Below are 21,832 nucleotides of genomic sequence, written 5' to 3'. Positions count from 1 at the left end.
AAAAAAACTAACAAAATAGCTGTCACGTTCTGACCTTTATTTTCTTTGTTTTGTATTTAGTTAGTATGGTCAGGGCGTGAGTTGGGTGGGCAGTCTGTTTGATTTTCTATGATTTGGGTATTTCTATGTTTCGGCCTAGTATGGTTCTCAATCAGAGGCAGGTGTCATTAGTTGTCTCTGATTGAGAATCATACTTAGGTAGCCTGGGTTGCACTGTTTGTTTGTGGGTGATTGTCTATGTTAGTGGCTTGTGTCAGCACAGGTCTCATTTGTAGCTTCACGGTCGTATTTGGTTTATTGTTTTTTGTTACTCTTTTGTATAGTGTTCAGTGTTCTCTTTATTAAAATTCACTATGAACACATACCACGCCGCATATTGGTCCTCTGATCCTTCTCGCCTCTCCTCTTCAGATGAAGAGGAGGAAGACCGTGACAATAGCATAGTTTGTTAGGAGCAGGTAAAATGGCAGCCATCCCCTCCATTCCTCCAATTCTTCCCACAGCTGTGTCAAGTTGCCTGGATGTCCTTTGGGTGGTTGCCCAATCTTGATGCACATGGAAAACTGTTGCGCATGAAAAACCCAGCACCATATGCACAAAAACCTTATTTCTATCACATTTTGTGTACACATTTGTTTACATCCCTTTTAGTGAGCACTTCTCCTTTGCCAAGATAATCCATCCACATGACAGGTGTAGCATGACAGGTGTAGCATATCAAGAAGCTGATCGAAAAGCATGCTCATTATACAGGTGCACCTTGTGCTGGGGACAATAAAAGGCCACTCTAAAATGTGCAGTTTTGTCACAGATGTCTCAACTTTTGAGGGAGCGTGCAATTGGCATGCTGACTGCAGGAATGTCCACCAGAGATATTGCCAGAAAATAGAATGTTCATTTCTCACGAACGCAGACCAAGTGTAACCACGCCAGCCCATGACCTCCACATCCGGCTTCTTCGCCTGCGGGATCATTTGAGACGAGCCACCCGGACAGCTGATGAAACTGTTGGTTTGCACAACCAAATTTCTGTCAGAAACTGTCTCGGGGAAGCTCATCTTTATGCTCGTCATCCTCACCAGGGTCTTGACCTGACTGCAGTTCGGCATTCTAACAGACTTTAGTGGCCACTTCGATGGCCACTGGCAAGCTGGAGAAATGTGCTCTTCACTGATGAATACCGGTTTCAACTGTATCGGGCAGATGGCAGCGTTTTGCTGATGTCAACCTTGGCAGTGGGTTTATGGTATGGGCAGGCATAAGCTACAGACAACGAACACATTTGCAGCTGCAAAGGAATACACTGGCAAACTGTATATCTGCTGCCAAACCGTATATCAGCTGCCAAACTGTGTATCCTCTGCTAAACTGTATATAATCTGCTAAACTGTATATCTGCTGCCAAACTGTTTATCAGCTGGCAAACTGTTTTTCATCTGCCAAACTGTATATCTGCTAAACTGTATATCTGCTGCCAAACCGTATATCAGCTGGCAAACTGTTTTTCATCTGCAAAACTGTATATCATCTGCTAAACTGTATATCTGCTGCCAAACTGTTCATCAGCTGCCAAACCATATTTCAGCTGGCAAACTGTATATCAGCTGCCAAACCATTATCAGCTGCCAAACCGTATATCAGCTTTAGGAGGCTGAAACTGCACTTAGGCAGTAAGCTGGCAGTGTGCCTGTGATCCTATATTCATCATCCTAAATGAAATATTAGTGCCAAGAGAATGTTGTCCTTGTTGGGCCAATGTTACATTAATTAATGTTTTCACTGCCGTTGAAAATGATCCGGCTGGCTAAATCTGGCACATTTATAGAAATGTTGACTAATGTGCATTGTCCCTTTCAGATAAACCAAATCAAGTAAAGTGAATCACTTTGTACAGTGATTTCTTCCTATGAAAAGCTCATTACAAATGAAAACTGTTATGATGATGAGGATATGATGACGATAAGGATAATGATTTTATTCCCTTCTTCCTCCTAGGATGTCGGATGACAGGATGTCATCGGCGACTCCAATGTTCCCAGTAGTGAACTCCACGTTTAACTCCTCCCTCCCTCCATCATTCATGGACTGGGAGGCTCCCACCTTCACCACCGCTGCCCGCGTCCGCGTGGCCGCCACCATGTTCCTCTTTGTGTTCGCTGCCTTCTCCAACCTCTCTGTGCTGTTCAGCGTGGCACGGGGCCGTGGGCGCCGCCTGGCTGCCCATCTCCGTCCACTCATTGCCAGCCTGGCCTCTGCAGACCTGGTGATGACGTTCGTGGTGATGCCGCTGGATGCGGCGTGGAACGTCACCATACAGTGGTACGCCGGTGATGCCATGTGCAAGCTGCTGTGCTTCCTCAAGCTGTTTGCCATGCACTCGTCTGCCTTCATCCTGGTGGTGGTCAGCCTGGATCGCCACCATGCTATTCTGCATCCCCTGGATGCGCTGGACGCCGGACGTAGGAACAAGAGGATGCTGCTGGTTGCCTGGGTCCTCAGCTTGCTCCTGGCCTCCCCACAGGTGGGTGTACATACGGTAGCCACTACATTGTTCTCAGACTACAACATTACAACATGGATATTCATTAGTAAGTCTTGTATTTCTCTCTTATGTTAGGAATTCAGTGGTCCACTTGAGATTGCTGTTACTAGCCTGCTATCCACACTGATTATCACTCCATTTCATTATGGTTTCCCTTCATTGAATCACCTTGCGCACGCATTCAATGAATCATTTACGCCTATGTCTGTAACGTTTATACATAACGAATCGGTCGATGACAGGATCACCATCCACAAATGTTGCCCAACAAAAATACTTTGTTGGGCAACATTTGTCCACGTGAGTTGTAGACTAAACATTCCTATATTTTCTTAGAGGAATACTCTCTAGCCGGTCCAAGTGCCCTTCTAATGGAACAGGTCCAGAGTGAATCAGTGTATTGGAGCAATAGTGAAATTGAGCGCTATTCTGTTTGGATTCTTGGCTAGTAAGATTGCAGGGCAGCAATCGAGCTTAAGTTGTTCACTGTCTTCCTCACACAATAGAGCATACTGTCAGTGATCTGCCAATCAAATTAAGTCCTATGGGTAGGTGGGTGGTGCATTTATAGGAAATAATCTCTCAGCAAAATAGAGAGCATTCAGTGTATTCAACTTTAATTCTATAGGACAAGCACACCAGCTCTTGATTGATGGCTTTAGTAATGTGAGTTGAATGGCTTAGAAATGGAAGCAGCTAAAGCAGTTGTCAGCTTGGTAACAAAGTGTTGCTATGATCAAATAAAATGGTCAAATTGGCTCAGGAGGTCACCTGCATATTGATAATAGTCCCACCTCAATCCAAACAGTAGGGCTGTGAATGACATGAGCCTTTACCCACCCTGACAAGTAGGGAGAGAGAGAAGGCAGGGAGGGAGAAAGGGATTGTGTTCACTCAAATGTAAGTACTCCATATCCAAAAATATGAGATGTATTGTCAATTGGTCTTTAGAAACAAAGCATGTGGATTTATGCAATTTTACTCATATTCAAATAATTTATTTTGTAATATTTTTCTATTTACATGTATTTCATGCCAATAAGCACTGAATTTGATTTGAATTTTTTTAAATGTGGGAGTAGATTTTATTCCATGCTCACAGATCAATTTGTAGTCGGACGTACAGTACTTTGGATACTCCATCAATTACAGTTCCTACTTGAAGGTCTCCTTACACTGCACCAAGATAAAATAGAAATCTAACCATGCTGGGAAGGAAAGCTGAATGTTCCCTCCTTGTTTTTACTGTCACAGAGAGAGAGATTCCACAAATCCAATCCCCTTAATGTCAGAGTCTCGTAGAGGTGACCTTTCTGGCTGTAAGTGGATGCGACCTTTGAGGTGCTAGTCAGTAACTGGTGTTCCAAATGAACAGGAAGAAGGGAAAAACACAGAACCTCTGCTGTAGGAAGAGGGACAGAGGGAGAGACACAAGGTGGGGGAGCCAGTCGAACGTTGAGAAGGGACAGATGTTAGACATCTTAAGACAGGAGGTTTGGTGGTGAGTTGTGGACAGATCAATATGCCCCCTTTCCCAACCACATGCTTGACATGGATGGTCATTCTACAGCAAATGCATGTTCCTGGTTAAGAAATTACGGCAACCCATCTTATGGTGACTAAACACAGCACTGTTGACTGCGGCTGTGAAGAGTCCATCTAATTTACTAAGCACCCACGCACGCAGGCACACACGCAGGCACACACTTTACATTATGATAATCAAGTAGATATGTGCCGACTGAAGCCATCTCATTTTGAGTGTTTCCTTGTTCATGCGTACTAATTGACCAATGACTTGGTGGAGATGGCAAGCGGTTAAAGTAATTCAGCACAAAGCATGGTTGAATAAACGTTGTTTCCACGTCATTTAGAGATGTGATGATGTTGACTCAATGTGGGAAACGGATTGGATTCGTATTTTTTTCACCCAACTTTTAACCTAAATCCAATGATATGGTCTTTTTTTTGTTGAATTCATGTTAGTTGACAACTCTACCAAATGTAAATCCAAAGTAGACGTTGAAATGACGTGCCCAGCGGGAGGTAACTGCAGGCCGATTTAATTAGCACTTCAATACAGCAGAACAATGGCAAACACCCTCATCAAAAACAGCGCCAAAAATACAATGGCGAAGTGAAGCTATCCCAGCTGGCAAAACTGGTTGCAGTGAAGTTATTCCGATGTCATGGGTGTATACTATTTTTAAACTAGCCCAGAAAGAAACATTTACCTAGGTGTAATATCTCTGACGTTTCTACAACCAGAAAACCAATTTACAATCATGTCATGATGATAAATTATGACACCAACTTTTCCCTGCTATGATAGCTATAGATATGAGGAAATTATGATGGAATGTGTTACAAGGGAAGGGAAGTTATTGTCATCTGGTTCACTGTGCCATTGTGTTGTGTGTAATTATAGGAGATTAGTGTGTCTGATAGAGGTGTCTGAAGAGCTGACAAAGCCAGAGAAAATATGCTAATTAGCATTGATGTGTCATACCTCAGGATATGACCCAGGGATAGAATGGCATGCAGGCTCAGGACAGGCAGAAAGGTCAGAACCGGGAAGACTCGAAAACAATAACTTGAGAACAGGAGAAACAGGAAACACTCTGGTAGAAGACCAGAAGACCAACAGCAGTGGGGCTAAGTATTTTAGAGATTGGGAAAGGGCCGATAAAGCAGGGGAAAGTTTACGGGACTCAACCCAGAGGGGCAGATCCTGAGTGGAGAGCCATACCCTCTGCCCGAATTGATAGCGGGGAAGCGGGGTCCAGTGGTGGTCCGCCTGTCACCCGTACATGGAGGTGGTTGAAGAGTGGACGGGCTCTCTTCCAGGCATGCCGAAAGTGGTGGACGAACATCTGGGCCGAGGGTATGCTGACTTCTTCCTCTTGCTCAGGGAAGAGCGGAGGCTGGTAACCCAAGGAAAACTCGAAGGGTGAGAGACCAGTGGCCGAGCAGGGAAGGGTGTTGCGGGTGTACTCCACACAAGTTGCTGATTCCAGGTGGTGGGGTTGGCAGAGACGAGGCAACGAAGAATCATCTCCAGGTCCAGATAGGCTCTCTCCGACTGGCCGTTAGAGTGGGGATGAAACCCTTGAGGACAGGCTGGCCGATGACCCAATGAGGGTGCAGAACGCCTTCCAGAATCGGGACGAGAACTGAGGACCACGATCAGAGACCATGTCAACCAGAAGTCCATGGATCCGGAAGACATGCTGAACCAATAGCTGGGCCGTCTCCTTGGCTGAGAGTAACTTGGGAAGGGGAATGAAATAGGCGGCCTTGGAAAACATATCCACTACCATAAGGATGGTGATGTTGCCATCAGATGGAGGGAAACCAGAGACAAAGTCCAGGGATATATGAGACCAGGGGCGGTGAGGAACAGGGAGTGGTTGTAGGAGGCCTGCCACAGCTTGCCGCAGAGTCTTATTCTGCACTCACACAGTGCAGGCGGCGACGAACGTGGAGACGCCAGGAACCTCAATTCAGGCTCGTTGGGCTCTGTTGTTCACTCATTTTAATTTTACCATCTCCTACCACTCTGGATCCAAGAATGTGAAGCCTGATGCCCTTTCTCGCTTGCATAACTCCACAGCTACACTGTCTGACACAGAGACCATCCTCCCTACCGCCTGTCTGGCAGCTACACTCGTCTGGGTTATCGAGAACTTGGTTCTCAAGGTGCAGCGTTCCCAGATGGACCCGTGAGGGGGCCTGGCTAACGAGTGAACAACATATCCCAACGAGCCTGAGTTGAGGCCCTTGGCGGTGCAGAGATATTCCAGATTCTTATGGCCAGTCCACACTAAGAATGGATGTTCCGCTCCTCTAGACAGTGTCTCCACTCGTCCAGGGACATCATGACTGCATGAAGTTCCCGATTTTCCCACGTCGTAGTTCCTCTCAGCGGGATTAAGACGACGGGACAGGAAAGGGCAGGGATGCAGCTTTTGGTCCTGGGCAGAAAGCTGGGACAGGACAGCCTCCACTCCAACGTCCGAGGCGTCGACCTTCAACATAAGCTGACGGGATGAGTCCGGATGGATTAAGATGGAGGCTGTAGTGGATCCGAAAATGCCCAGTCAGCAGCTTGTGACCACATGAGCTAAATCTTGGGTGAGGTGAGTGCAGAGAGGGAGGAAGCCAGCGTGCTGTAGCCCCCGATGAAGCGCCGGTAGAAATGTGCAAATCCCAGGAAATGTTGAAGCTGCACTCTCGATGTGGGATGGGGCCACTCCACCATCGCTCTCACCTTGTTAGGATCCATCTGAATGTTCCCTGCAGCGATGACGTATCCCAGAAAAGAGATTCACATTTCTCATCTTTAACAAACAACTGGTTCTCCAGGAGGTGCTTGAGGACTTGTTGGACGTGGAGAACATGCTCTTGAGCCAAACGGGAAAATATGTTTTGAGGTAGACTAACACGAAACTGTTCAACATGTCACGGAGCATGTTGTTGACCAGGCCCTGGAATACTGCGGGAGCGTTGGTCAGTCCGAATGGCATAACCAGGTACTCATAGTGCCTGCTAGCTGTGTTAAATGCTGTCTTCCATTCGTCTCCTTCCCAGGTGTTCCAAAGGTCCAACTTCGAGAAAATGGTCGCCCCCTGGAGAGGCTCGAAAGCCGAGGAGAGGAGTGGTAGAGGGTAAGGTTTTTTTACTGTGATGTCATTAAGGCCCCGGTAGTCGATACACTGGCGCAGGGCCTTTTCCTTCTTCTCGACAAAGAAGAACCCCGAGCCAGTCGGGAAGGCGGATGCATTAATGAACCCTGCAGCCCGAACCACAACCACTGTGGTGACCAGACAGTCGCAGGCTGATGGGAACAGTACTGTCAGTGACCCTGCCAATAGAGCATCCGTCCAACGCTCTGGCTTCCATGGGAATGGAGAGGGGTTGTGTGGAGAGGCCCAGCTCCGACACCAGGGTAGCATCCATAAAGCTCCCATCAGAGTCCATGAGCACCCGGAGAGATTTAGACTGGTCACCCCACAGCAGGATAGCATGGAGAGGAGTATGAGTAATGGGAGATGGGAGACTCCCTGTATGGCCCACCAGCGTACTCATACCTACTGTACTGATGAGCCTGGTATTTTATTGGACAGGTGTGTATGTAATGTCCTGAAGTACCACAATACAACTTTTGGAGCTCAGTCTGCGTAAACATTCCTCAGGAGACAATCTAGCCATGCTCAGTTGCATGGGCTCCGGTGAAGATGAGTCGACAGTCCTCGATGATTCCCGAGGGAATGCAGTCGTTGGGGACTTCCGGGATTCTTCGGAGGCGAGGGGGAACCCGTGAACAAGCGCGTGTGTCCAGGAACAGACCTCTCCCTGCTGCATTCCCGTAACAGCCCATTGATCCTAATGGTCAAGGCTATGAGGGAGCCGAGGTCCATGGACAGCTCCCGGGCTGTGAGCTCATCGTTAATTCCCTCCGATAGTCCGTGAAAGAAGGTTTCGAACAGGGACTCCAGGTTCCAGGCACTGTCGGTGGCCAACTTGTGAAAATCTACCGCGTAGTCTGCCACACTACGGGAATCTTGACGCAGCCAAAGTAGCTTCCGAGCCGCCTCACTCCCGGATACCGGAAAATCGAACACCTTCTTTACCTCCATGAAATCCAGCAGACTAAGGCAAACGGTGGATTGCTGCTCCCACACTGCCGTAGCCTATGCGAGCCCCCTCCCGGACATCAGCATTATAAGATACGCTATCTTCAAACGATCCGAAGGAAACAAAGAGGGCTATAGCTCGAAGATTAGGGAGCACTGGGAGAGGAATGCCCAGCAGGTTCGTTTCTCTCCACAAGGTTATGAAGTAACTCCTCATGTCTTCCAATGGTGGCTCCTTGGAGGGAGACAGTGTTGCAGAGCTGGTCCGAGTCAGGCAACGGACAAACCGAAAATGCGGGTATAAATACACAGGGGATAATGGGGAAAAATAGGAGCCACCTGGTGGAGGATCGAGACAAGCAGAAGACAGGTGAAACAGATCAGGGTGTGACAATGTGTGTACTAGTGCTGGAGGAAGTGGAAAACAGCTAGCAAGAAGAAGTGGAGTGTATGACAGTCTGTCATTAATCAAATTAATTACTGAGAATGTGCAAGAATTTGCATTAATAGGAAGTTATCATACAGCAAAATGAAAAAAAATACAGTGTAAAAGATAAAAGCATAGACAGTTAATTTCCTCCATTCCTGATATCTAGGACCAGCTCTTACGGAAAATGTATGAATTTATTGCCATCCTCAACAATAACACGAAGTATTGGCCTAACCATCTTACACTTGTGCTAAGTGTTAAAATAGAGAAGCCAGCAGCCTACTTAGTTGGTGTGGAGCAGCAACTTTTGAGACGGAGTCAGGAGATCAGGTGCAACAAAAAAAAAAGTGGTATTTATTTACAGTGCAGGTAATGGAGAAAATTTGTGAAAATTTGCTGACAAAAATATACATGTCTAGGTGCAACAACGGCTCAGCTGCGAAGTAATAGGACACACAAGCTCACAGAATGGGACAACTGAGTGCTGAAATGCGTAGCTTGTAAAAATAGTCTCTCCTCAGTTTTCACACTCACAACTGAGTTGAAAACTGCCTCTGGAAGCAACGTCAGCACAAGGACTGTTCAGCGGGGGCTGCATGAAATTGGTTTCCATGGCCGAGCAGCCGCACAGAAGCCTAAGATCACCATGCACAATGCCAAATGTCGGCTGGAGTGGTGTAAAGCTCACCACCATTGGACTCTGGACCAGTGGAAACATGTTCTCTGGAGTGATTTATCACACGTCACCATCTGGCAGTCCGACGGACAAATCTGTCTTTGGTGTGAGGAGAACACAACCTGCCATAATGCATAATGCCAACTGTAATGTTTGACGGAGGCGGAATAATGGTCTGGGACTGTTTTTCATGGTTCGGGCTAGGCCCCTTAGTTCCAGTGAAGGGAAACCTTAACACTACACTATACAATGTCATTCTAGACAATTCTGTGCTTCCAACTTTGTGGCAACAGTTTGGGGAAGACCCTTTCCTGTTTCAGCATCACAATGCCCCCATGCACAAAGTGAGGTCCATACAGAAATGGTTTGTCGAGATCAGTGTGGAAGAAGTTGCACAGAGCCCTGACTTCAACCCCATCGAAAACCTTTGGGATCAAATCAAATCAAAAAATCAAATCAAATTTATTTATATAGCCCTTCGTACATCAGCTGATATCTCAAAGTGCTGTACAGAAACCCAGCCTAAAACCCCAAACAGCAAGCAATGCAGGTGTAGAAGCACGGTGGCTAGGAAAAACTCCCTAGAAAGGCCAAAACCTAGGAAGAAACCTAGAGAGGAACCAGGCTATGTGGGGTGGCCAGTCCTCTTCTGGCTGTGCCGGGTGGAGATTATAACAGAACATGGCCAAGATGTTCAAATGTTCATAAATGACCAGCATGGTCGTATAATAATAAGGCAGAACAGTTGAAACTGGAGCAGCAACACGGCCAGGTGGACTGGGGACAGCAAGGAGTCATCATGTCAGGTAATCCTGGGGCATGGTCCTAGGGCTCAGGTCCTCCGAGAGAGAGAAGGAGAGAATTAGAGAACGCACACTTAGATTCACAAAGGACACCGAATAGGACAGGAGAAGTACTCCAGATATAACAAACTGACCCTAGCCCCCCGACACATAAACTACTGCAGCATAAATACTGGAGGCTGAGACAGGAGGGGTCAGGAGACACTGTGGACCCATCCGAGGACACCCCCGGACAGGGCCAAACAGGAAGGATATAACCCCGCCCACTTTGCCAAAGCACAGCCCCCACACCACTAGAGGGATATCTTCAACCACCAACTTACCATCCAATTGGAACCCCCGACTGCGAGCCAGGCCTAATCGCCCAACATCAGTGCACAACCTCACTAGAGCTCTTGTGGCTGAATGGAAGCAAGTCCCCACAGAAATTTTCCAACATCTAGTGGAAATCCTTCCCAGAAGAGTGAAGGCTGTTATAGCAGCAATGGGGGGACCAACTCCTTAGTAATACCCATGATTTCGGATGAGATGTTCAACGAGCAGGTGTCCACAAACTTTTATTCATGTAGTGTATCATAACACTTCTATATCATCACCTCTGGTGCAGAAACTGCATTGAAAGGAATCATCATTCTAACAGATTAGAATAGATTGATTTTGTAATAGATTTGTGATTAGGTCATTAAAAGGCTGCTGCATGTGCGTCATTCCTTTGTAATTATACTTTTCTTCACTCCACTGACTGAACAAAAATATAAACGCCAAAATGTTACTGAGTTACAGTTCATATAAGGAAATCAGTTAATTTAAATAAATTCATTAGGCCATAATCTATGGATTTCACATAACTGGGCATGGGCGCAGCCATGGGTGGGCACGGGGAGCCAGGCCCAGCCAATCAAAATTAGTTTTTCCCCACAAAGAGGCTTTATTACAGACAGAAATACTCTTCCTTTACTTCTGATGGGTGCTACATATCCTCTACCCAGTACAGCCAGAGAATGGGCCCCACCCTCTGAGGGCTTGATTCAATCCGTATCGCAACAGTTCAGCGCTATAGCGCTATAGCGCTATTGGAATTTTAAGGTCATTTCTGATTGAGCCAGCATATGCAGCGTTTACTGTGAATGCAGTCTCCAAGGAAGCAGAAACATTGCCTTTAAATTTCAATCACTCTATCTCGATTGAATTGAGCCCTGAATCTCATTTGTCTCTAGGTTTCTTCCCTCTAGGGAGATTTTCCTTGCCAATGTGTGCATAGGTCCAGTTTACTTTAAAGACCTTTGCAACAACTGTTAGAGTCAAAAGGGCTCGAGATGATACATTTAATTGATTGATTGATATACCTTTATCATGATTTCTCACTTCCCCTTTGTCTCTCTTTCTCTCATAGCTGTTCATCTTTCGAGCAATCAAAGCAGAGGGAGTGGAATTCACTCAGTGTGTGACGCATGGAAGCTTCCACCATCGCTGGCAAGAGACGGCCTACAACATGTTTCACTTTGTCACGCTTTATGTGTTCCCCCTGTTAGTAATGAGCTTCTGCTACACCCGCATCCTCATCGAGATCAGCCGTCAGATGCACAAAGGCAAAGGTGTGTGTGTGTGTTTGTGTGTGTGTGTGTGTGTGTGTGTGTGTGTGTGTGTGTGTGTGTGTGTGTGTGTGTGTGTGTGTGTGTGTGTGTGTGTGTGTGTGTGTGTGTGTGTGTGTGTGTGTGTGTGTTTGTCTGTGTGTGTGTGTGTGAGTGTAAAAGGTGAAGAGACTGCACACTTCATTCTTTGCTCCCATGTGATACATTTGACTATTGAACATTTTGACAACACATACTTGTCATATTTAGGGCCAAAATGTGTTACTGTCTGATCAGGAAAATCTCATATTTTTGTACATCTAGGACAGATGAATCAATCAAACAGAGGCAGGTCCTGGTCGGGTCACATGGTCAGGAAGACTCAGGGCATCACAACCTTCAATTTACATAGTACTATTCCATTTCTCCTCACAAACTGTGTATGTCTGAAATCACTCCAGGTGGGGCGCCATGCCTGAGGCGAAGTGGCACAGACATGATCCCCAAGGCCCGAATGAAGACCCTGAAGATGACCATTGTGATAGTGGCTTCCTTCGTGATCTGCTGGACGCCCTACTACCTCCTGGGTATCTGGTACTGGTTCCAGCCGGCCATGCTTCAGGAGACGCCTGAGTATGTCCACCACGCCCTTTTCGTCTTCGGCAACCTCAACACATGCTGCGACCCAGTGATATACAGCTTTTTCACACCCTCCTTCCGGGCCGATCTGGCTGATGTGGTCCACTGCTGCTGCCGCTGCCGATCGCAGAACATCTCCCCAAGGTCCCTGGACCGCCTGGCGTGTCGGAGGGTCAGGGCAAGCGGTGAGGCAGAGTCTGATAACCCCAGTGGCGACCAGCCAAGTGGAAACCTGGGGTAGATATCGGTGGGCCTCTTGTTTAACTGCATTGTAAAAAAATACAATTGTTGATTCAACCTAAAATTATAAGACAACCAGCTGCACTAGGATTGTGAGTTTGCTCAACAAAATAGCATTGAAGTTGATTCAACCTACAATTGTAAGACAACCAGCTGCAACAGGATCGTGAGGTTGTTCAAAATTTGTTCACTCGACTTTGAATTTTATGTTGAGTGAACATATAATTTAACTTGAGAATATATTCTACTTTATTTGCATATTTCCCAGAGAAATGTTCATATTTCCCAGCCTTTCGAGTGAATTGTAATTACCACCCATGGCTGTATTTGTTAGCGACAGAAACATGGTTGTTGTGTTCAATGGTTTTCAGTACCGTAGCTTTCACCAAGTGAGTGTCTAAGTGAATATGTTATCTTTAAAATTCAACTCTTTATGACAATACATTACATAAATCATAAGGCCTTTCTCTGAGGGCCTAATTAGACCCTAACACAGAAGTCTGAAACTCCTAATTTACAGGCCACATCAAACCTACAAATCACATTATGCTGGCTTGCAGTGATGTGTAATCCCTATTGGAATCCAGACAGCGTGAGGATATCCAACAACTGAAACCTTGCATTCAGAATGACTGTGGGGTAGGGAAGATTTATTATTGAGACTACCTAAATCATATAAACTATCTCAGAAAGCCCAACTACTAACAGATTGGATACGTTTCGAAAAATGTATGTTATTTATGTTTGTGTAGCATAAGATGAATCAACCAATCAAAAGTACATGCAAAAACACAGTTATTAAAACAAACAATTCTGAAAATTAACCCGCAGGAGAGCATGCTGGGAAATATGATAATGATGGCATCGGTTTGAGTTTCTCAACAAGCTTTTACAAATTCAGCGGATTTCACTTCAAGCAGAGATTGTTGAGTAAACACACTTAAACATTAGCTCTAATTATTGTATTTTTGAAGTCCACCAAACTAACAGAATAATGCTGATTAATCAAATGGTTAAATTGTATTTTTTTTACAGTGTGTGGCATACAGATTATTTTACTCCCTGAACTCTTTAGTGCCCTTTTCCCAGACCCAAATTAAGGGTTCTATTCAATCTGTATCGCTGAAGTTCAACATTACAATGTGATTGAAATGTAAAGGTATGGTTCCTGCATTAGCATTCACGGTAAGCGCTACATATGTCAGCACAATCGGAAATTACCTTTACATTTACATTGTGCAATCTGTAACGCTTCAGCGATACAGATTGAATAGAGACCTAAGACGACTTAATCAAACGCGTGGACAATGGAGACTCCAATGAAAAAGCGTTTTAGTCTTGGTTTGTGCTTAATCTGGACCAGGAAAACTGGCCCTATTTCCTGTGTCACATACAGCTACACAAAGCTGGGATAATTTAAGAAAGGATTCGAGAACATGACCCGTATTACTGAGGGAATCTCGTCAGTTCCACTATGAATGTAAAGACCTCCAGTGTCTTACACAAAAGACTCAAACACTTCCTTTCAACCAGTCTCTGGGAGAATATCTAGTTAACTTGTACCTTCGATTAATAGTCCATATCTTCACTGAATTACTTTGCACTTTGAGATTACAGTGAAGACCCTGTTTGCAGTACATGAGATCATATTTACAGAACAGTGCAGACTTCCTAGAAAACCGCTCTGCTTCTGACACGAACCAAACAACTCTTATGTATGCAAGGAAGATCATATTTATTATCAAATATTTTGGACCACATACTTTGGGACTTTGGCCAGGGAGGACAGAACTTCAGGACTTCTCTTGAATTTCTGTCCTCTGGATCATCTCACTGGAATTACATCAAGATGAACTGGGCACACTTGACATGCATTGTTGAACCAAACACTCATTACAACTAATTCCCAAGTAAGTCTGTCCATGGGCTTCATTTATTTTTTAAATTGATGTAGTTCTGTTCTTGTCTATTAATGTTCTGTATTATGTCATGTTTCATGTTTTGTGTGGTCGCCAGAAAGAGTAGCTGCTGCTTTTGCAACAGCTAATGGGGATGCTAATAATATAAAGACAGAAAATGTGTTGTGATACACTGTTTCTAATAAATGTTTACCGCTTTAGTCAAAGGGAAGACATTCACAATTTAGGTCTCCGTGGAGCCAGTGACGTTATCCGGTAGCCCCAGAAAATCAAACTCCAGTGAGTAGGCAACTGGTCATAGTTTAATAAGGAACAAATGTATGTACAGGTATTTGTGTTTTCTCAATGTCTTGTGTTCTTCTCAGCCTAATCGTCTCTGTTGACTCATCTGATTTATTCAACTATTGTCATCATGCCATGCACGGCTAAAATGTTCCACTGTATTTTAGGCTGCATTTAGACAGTCAAGCACAAGTCACTAATTTGTTTTTTGACCAATCACAAAAGCTCTGAAAAAGATCTGATGTGATTGGACAAAACACCAATTAATGGAGAAATCATCAGTATTGGACTGCCTGTCTGAACACGGCATTCATGGTTAAGTATTAATTGTAATTGCTTAGATCCAAAGTGATGTTTTTATTATTTAACCTTTATTTAACTAGGCAAGTCAGTAAAGAACACATTCTTATTTAGAATGAAAGGCTACCAGGGAACAGTGGGTTAACTGCCTTGTCCAGGGGTCACCCCTGGTGGGACAAAACCATGACTCATCAGTGAAGAGCACTTTTCACTGCCAGTCCAGTCTGGTCCACCGACGGTGGGTTCCTGCCCATAGGTGACGTTGTTGCTGGTGATGTCTGGTTAGGACCAGCCTTACAACAGGCTTTACAAGCCCTCAGTCCAGCCTCTCTCAGCTTATTGCAGACAGTCTGAGCACTGATGGAGGGATTGTACTTTCCTAGTGTAACTCGGGCAGTTGTTGCCATCCTGTACCTGTCCCGCAGGTGTGATGTTCGGATGAACCGATCCTGTGCAGGTGTTGTTACACGTGGTCTGCCACTACGAGGATGATCAGCTGTCCGTCCTGTGTCCCTGTAGTGCTTTCTTAGGCTTATCACAGTGCGGACATTGCAATTCATTGCCCTGGCAACATCTGCAGTCCTCATGCCTCCTTGCGGCATGCCTAAGGCACGTTCACGCAGAAGAGCAGGGACCCTGGGCAGCTTTCTTTTGGTGTTTTTCAGTAGAAAGGCCTCATTAGTATCCTCTTTAGTATTCTAAGTTTTCATGAATGTGACCTTAATTGCCTACCGTCTGAATGCTGTTCGTGTCATAACAACCATTCCACAGGTGCATGTTCATTCATTGTTTATGGTTCATTGAACAAGCATGGGAAACAGTGTTTAAAAACCCTTTACAATGAAGATCTGTGAAGTTATTTGGATTTTTACGAATTATCTTTGAAAGACAAGGTCCTGAAAAAGGAACATTTCTTTTTTTGCTGAGTATATTTTTCTCTCACCCATTTACACACAATACCCCATAATAACCATTTGAAAAAATGTTTTTAGAAATGTTGGCAAATGTATTGAAAATGAAATACAGAAATATCTAATTTACATAAGTATTCACACCCCTGAGTCAATACCTGTTATAATCAACTTTGGCAGTGATTACAGCTGTGAGTCTTTCTGGGTAAGTCTCTAAGAGCTTTTTTGAACTTTATTTTTAAAGTTCTCCAAGCGCTCTAAATTTGGTTGTTGATCATTGCTAGACAGCAATTGAAGACTTGCCATAGATTGTCAAGCCAATTTAAGACAAAACTGTAACTAGACCCCTCAGGAACATTCATTGTATATTAGGCCTTGTGTTTAAGGTTATTGTCCTGCTGAAAGGTACATTTGTCTCCCAGTGTCTGTTGGAAAGCAGACTGAACCAGGTTTTCCTCTAGGATTTTGCCTGTGCTTAGCTCTATTCAGTTTCTTTTATTTAAAAAAATTGTCCCTAGTCCTTGCCGATGACAAGTATACCCATAACATAACTTTAGTGCCTTATTGCAAACAGGATGCATGTTTTGGAATATTTGTCATTTATGTTAGTATTGTTGATCCATCCTCAGTTTTCATCCTCAGTTTTCAAACATGACTCTTTTTAAAGTGTTTTCATAGTGAAATCCCTGAGCGGTTTCCTTCCTCTCTGGCAACTGAGTTAGGAAGGACACCTGTATCTTTGTAGTGACTGAGTGTATTTATTCACCATCCAAAGTATAAGTTTGGATAACTTCACCATGTTCAAAAGGGTATTCAGTGTCTGCTTTGTTTTATTTTTACCCATCTACCAATAGGTGCCATTCTTTGCGAGGCATTGTAAAACCTCCCTGGTCTTTGTGGTTGAATCTGTGTTTAAAATTCACTGGTCGACTGAGGGAACCTACAGATAATTAATTGTATGTGTGGGGTATAGAGATGAGGTATTCATTCAAAAATCCTGTTAAACACTTTTAATGCACACAGAGTTGCTAAACTCATGAACTTATTTACGCTTGCCAAAACAAACATTTCTAAAAACAAAATTCAACTTTGACATTATGGGGTATTGTTTGTAGGCCAGTGACACAAAATCCATATGTAATCCATTTTCAATTCAGGCTGTAACACAAGAAAATGTGGAAAAGTCCAGGGCTATGAATACTTTCTGAAGGAACTGTATATGCATGATTATCACACAAAAAAAACACATTGCCAAATTGTATTTAGGGTTAGGGAAAGTAGTTGAAAAGTTGCTAATTAGCTAAAATGCTGAAGTTGTCCGTGATGAGATTTGCTAGAAGCTGGGTTGCTAGATGTTTGCGTTATATGGCCAACCATCAACCCTGACCAACCACCCTACTTTCATATTCACCTTAAGTAACCATCTGTCTTATTTAATCCTACGAAATGTAACATATCATACTAAATGGAGTATCTCAGATTTACATACAGAGTAATATTAAATGCTCTGAGACCAGGTTAGGATAAAGGGTTGGTGGGTGGCAGGCAGGTTGAATACAGAGAAAAACATGACCTTAAAAAAATCCATAAATGTGTAATTCTTGTGCAATATATATCTATAGGCTACATTGAGGTTTTTCTTTCATTATTTTAGGCTATCTGGTATTCGTGCATAAGCATAAACTTCAGGGCCTAACTGTACGCATGCCGAATAACCTACACGCCAATCACCAAATTATTTTGGGAACGGGCAGAAAAAGTTAACTTCAATCCACAGAGGCAAAAAGGACAATGCCGGAGTTATATACAATAAGAGAAAAGTTGTGAAATGGAGAGTTGAAAATAAAGAGAAGGGAGTGCCATAAAAGTAATGTTTGGAAGAGATTTGGTGAACTGGTAAAAGAGGATGACGGCAGTGCCAGCTATGTTATGTGTGATGATTGTGAGGGCTATACAAATTCAACAAGATGGGGACTTCCAATAGTCCTATAGCACGTCAAGGAAACTGTACAGTAGCTTACTGTTCGAATGGGTTAAATGGAAACTGAAAACTGGACACAGACTGTAGGTCTATAACCTCTCACATACATAGCCTCCTTCACATAGAGTTGATCAGGCTGTTGATAGCGGCCTGTGGAATGCTGTCCCACTCCTCTTCAATGGCTGTGCGAAGTTGCTGGATATTTGTGGGAACTGGAACACGCTGTTATACACGTCGATCCAGAGCATCCCAAACATGGTCTTTGTCTGGTGCGTATACAGTCCAGGACATTTTCATCTTCCAGGGATTTTGTACAGATCCTTGCGACATGGGGCTGTGCATTATCATGCTGAAACAAGAAGTGATGACGGTGGATGAATGGCACGACAACGGGCCTCAGGATCACGTCATGGTATTTCTGTGCATTCAGCTCTGGTGGACATTCCTGCAGTCAGCATGCCAATTGAACGCTCCCTTGAAACTTGAGACATCTGTGGCATTGTGTCGTGTGACAAAACTGCACATTTTTAGAGTGTCCTTTTATTGCCATCAATAAAATGCAGCTGTGATCTTTTTCCACCAATTGCTCTTTTGACCAATCAGATCAGTTCTTTTGCAAATAATTGGGGGAAACATCAGAATTGGTTTTATGAACACAGATTTTGACCATCTGTCTCAGGTTACACCTTTAATAAGCAACCCATATTTACCCTATTTTATACAGTTACTGTTATGTATAAAAAATATATATTAAAAAAGGTATTTGTGAAAAAAGGAGTACACTCCTTTACCAGCTGGTCCTGCTTGAAAATGTGTGATCATGGACTAACCTACCCTTTAAAGCTCTGCGAGTCTTTTCACATTTTGTTGGTAATTTGCAGGGGGTAATAGTTCCATACTCTCAGCTGAGATAGTGTACTGTCATTGAGCAACGTTGAATAGTAATGGGGGAAATATTCCTTGGGGGAACAGCGGCTGGGCAAAATGGAGCAATGTTGGATTTATGAGAGAGATGTGACGCAAGTGAAAGTGGCCCAGGAAACGAATAAGTGGCAATTGCATTTGCAGATACACGCCTCAGAGTGACTGAGATGTCATCGTGGGCGCACTGAGTTCACATTAAGTCTCAATCTCAGCCATTCTTATTTTATATTCTCTTCATCTCTCGAAGTCTCTCAGGATGTGTTGTGCCACATTATTTTTCATCAGCTCTGTTCCTTTCTTGCTGTGACATTGAGCTGTGCTTACTTTCTGGTTTTGAAAATCAAGTTATGTTAAGCTTCCTGTCTTGTTGGAACATTGAGCTTTGTTCAATTTCCTGTCTTGTGACATTGAGCCCTGTTCAGTTCATGGCTTTGTGCGACGGTAAGATCAAGCTAAATTCAGTTTCTGGCTTTAAATATCGAGCTGTGTTCAGTTTCCTGCCTTCTTGTGGGATTGACCTGTTGACCAGTTTCCTGCTTGTTGTGACATTGAGCTGTTCCATTCATGGTTTGGTAGGGTCCAGCTGTGTTGAGCAGGTGCTCTGTAGGAGCACAGAGGCACTTAGCCCCTTAAAGCTCAGAAGCCTTGTTCTCTCTCAGCTGGAGGTGCTGAATTTCTATTTCTAGACCTCTTATTAACACCTCAGGTTCCCTGTTTCTCAGAGAACTGAACTGGCTCTGTAAAACCATGCTTACAGTAGTACCTTCTAGTGTATAGATGAAATCCTTATTTACAGACGGGGATCCAAAGGGTATCAAAAGCCTTGTGAAAGAGGAGAACAAACACAAGTTAACGTTTACTGAGGGATTGTCTCTTGATGCCGTTAACTTAAAATGAAAAGTGGTGCTTAGATCTGTATTTTAGATTTGGGGTGGCAGGTAGCCTAGTGGTTAGAGCGTCGGACCAGTAACTGAACGACTGCTAGACCAGAACCCCTTGACAAGGTAAAAAAAAAAGTATGTTGTTCTGCCCCTGAACAGTTAACCCACTGTTCCTAGGGTGTCATTGTAAATAATTATTTAACTGACTTGCCTAGTTGAATAAAATAGTGTAGTAAGGAAGTTGTATGGAACATTAACAAAGACAGGCAGATTATGAGTATAGAAGCGTATGGGTCACTTATCCAACAAGGAGGGGGACTGACATTTGTAACCCGATTCAGGAAACTAGGCATATGTCGCAAGTCAAGACATTACAGGAGAGTTGTTTGAGCATAAAAAAATATTTTTTAATCAAAATGAGTTTTTTTGGCAGAAATGCCTACTGGAACATGTGAACTTTCATGTGCCTTAATAACAAACTGGTATGCAATCTGTAATTACGAATACAATTGTTAATTACGAGCCTTGTTGGTTAAGCCACAGAAAAAGTGAGCAACCATCCCAATAGCAATGATTGGCTGAGATAAGGAGTGGGCTGGAGATGCCGAGAGAGGATTTCAGATTGGCCTGGCATGTTGAGGGCGTCTTTCTATTTGAGCTCGTCAGTCTGTGTTGGTAATCCTGTCGAATGCAGATTTTTTAAAGTATGTATTGTGTAGTGGAGCTTCATAAGTGTTGCTCTTAATTTTCAGGAGGATCAAGTTTTGAAATCAGTGGAATTAGAGTATGATAGATGGAGAAAACACCTGTCTCCGGATTACATTTTCAAACTAAGGTCAACCGTGGTATTGCATTCCTGACAGGGAGAGGCGTCCATGATGCATGTTGATGTATGCAGGTAAAATAGTCTGGCGTTAGCTAGCTGCATTTTCATATATTACATGTTTCTACTTTTAACAGAAAGGGGTTTCATTTCATGCTAAAGTGTTCTGTTAGCTAGCTAACATTAGCTGGCTGGCTCCCCAGCTGGCGTTATTTGTTTCCCAGTGCTGTTTTCTTTTCTAGTTAGAGTCTAATGTTAGCTAGCTAAGGAAAAGTTTCCACTTTGTTCGCTGTTTAACTTTGTTCATTGTTGTTTAACGTTAGCTGGCTGGCTCATTAGCTTATGTTACGTGTATGTGATCTTAAACATTGTTAACCTAGCTAGGTTCATTGTTTAATGGTAACTAACTCACTTTTGTACATTGGGCTGGTCCGTACAATTGACCTTATTTTAGCGCCCAAAAAACGTAATACTTCCAGATCAACTGTAATATCAATACCATTGTAAAGCACAATTTCTCCCCTTTCCATCAAAATCAACGACAAGACCTTCATGATGCCCGTCTCTGCATGATTGAAGAAGGCAATGAGCTCCGTCTGCTCTTTTAAAAAATGGCGGGTGGGGAAGCAAAACCTACTGCGTGAAAGTGAAACGGGGAGATATGTCGTGTGAGGAAACGGCTTCTTTCACCCGATCTGTCCAATGCATCACCTCTAAAATGTAAATAAAACACTATAAAGAGTTTAGATAATGTGTCATTACATACCTATTTCAAGGTTTGTGTTGAATTTGAATCTGTTTTTTAGGGCGGCGCTAAAATTATCTTCAGAAGTAAACAGCAGCTGTCGCAGCTTTTGAGAGTCCTGATGGCTTGCTGTGATGATGCAAAAAATGTATGCATTCAGTTGTACAATTGACTAGGTATCCCCCTTACCCCTTACCCTGCCCCCTTTCTTGTTTTTAATATAGAGAAGTGCTACCCCTGGTGGAAAGAGGCTGTAGGGTACAACATTTGTTGCAAATGCGTGCCGTGCGTTACGTCATGACACGTCGTAACGTACCGCGTCAGAGGGGTCACTTTTTTCACATTTTCTCGAATACTATTAGTCCATTACCATGTCAGTCAATGCTGAATTTAAACTTAGCTCACACCCCGGATTTTGATGCAACACAGTCGCTACAGCTCCATTTAGTTTTCATTGCAGCCTCGTTTGAATGCTGCGGTTGCGCAAATTTGTACGGAATGGGGTTAGTCACTGTTACCTAGCTAGCTA

At 43.8% G+C, this 21,832-nt stretch overlaps 1 protein-coding gene across 1 annotated transcript; it reads left to right on the top strand.

Moving 5' to 3' along the window:
• Positions 1–1,996: 1,996 nt before the first annotated feature.
• LOC112265906 (gonadotropin-releasing hormone II receptor-like) lies at positions 1,997–12,604 on the top strand. The gene is made up of 3 exons (XM_024443437.1): positions 1,997–2,521; positions 11,481–11,682; positions 12,120–12,604. Exons 1-3 carry the CDS (start codon positions 1,997–1,999, stop codon positions 12,536–12,538), a joined length of 1,146 nt encoding a protein of 381 aa, XP_024299205.1. The 3' UTR covers positions 12,539–12,604.
• Positions 12,605–21,832: the final 9,228 nt, after the last annotated feature.

The sequence above is a fragment of the Oncorhynchus tshawytscha genome, linkage group LG13 (assembly GCF_018296145.1).
Source record: "Oncorhynchus tshawytscha isolate Ot180627B linkage group LG13, Otsh_v2.0, whole genome shotgun sequence".
NCBI classification, from domain to species: domain Eukaryota; kingdom Metazoa; phylum Chordata; class Actinopteri; order Salmoniformes; family Salmonidae; genus Oncorhynchus; species Oncorhynchus tshawytscha.
The sequence above is the reverse complement of the archived record's forward strand: the minus strand, read 5'-3'. Positions and strand labels throughout refer to the sequence as shown.

What these genes read in the sequence shown, in the direction of transcription:
- LOC112265906 (XM_024443437.1), top strand. Translation starts at nt 1,997, where the DNA reads ATGTCGGATGACAGGATGTCATCGGCGACTCCAATGTTCCCAGTAGTG. An exon ending in TGCTCCTGGCCTCCCCACAG is followed by an intron (nt 2,522 to 11,480) that starts GTGGGTGTACAT and finishes TTTCTCTCATAG; the next exon opens with CTGTTCATCTTTCGAGCAAT. An exon ending in TCAGATGCACAAAGGCAAAG is followed by an intron (nt 11,683 to 12,119) that starts GTGTGTGTGTGT and finishes AAATCACTCCAG; the next exon opens with GTGGGGCGCCATGCCTGAGG.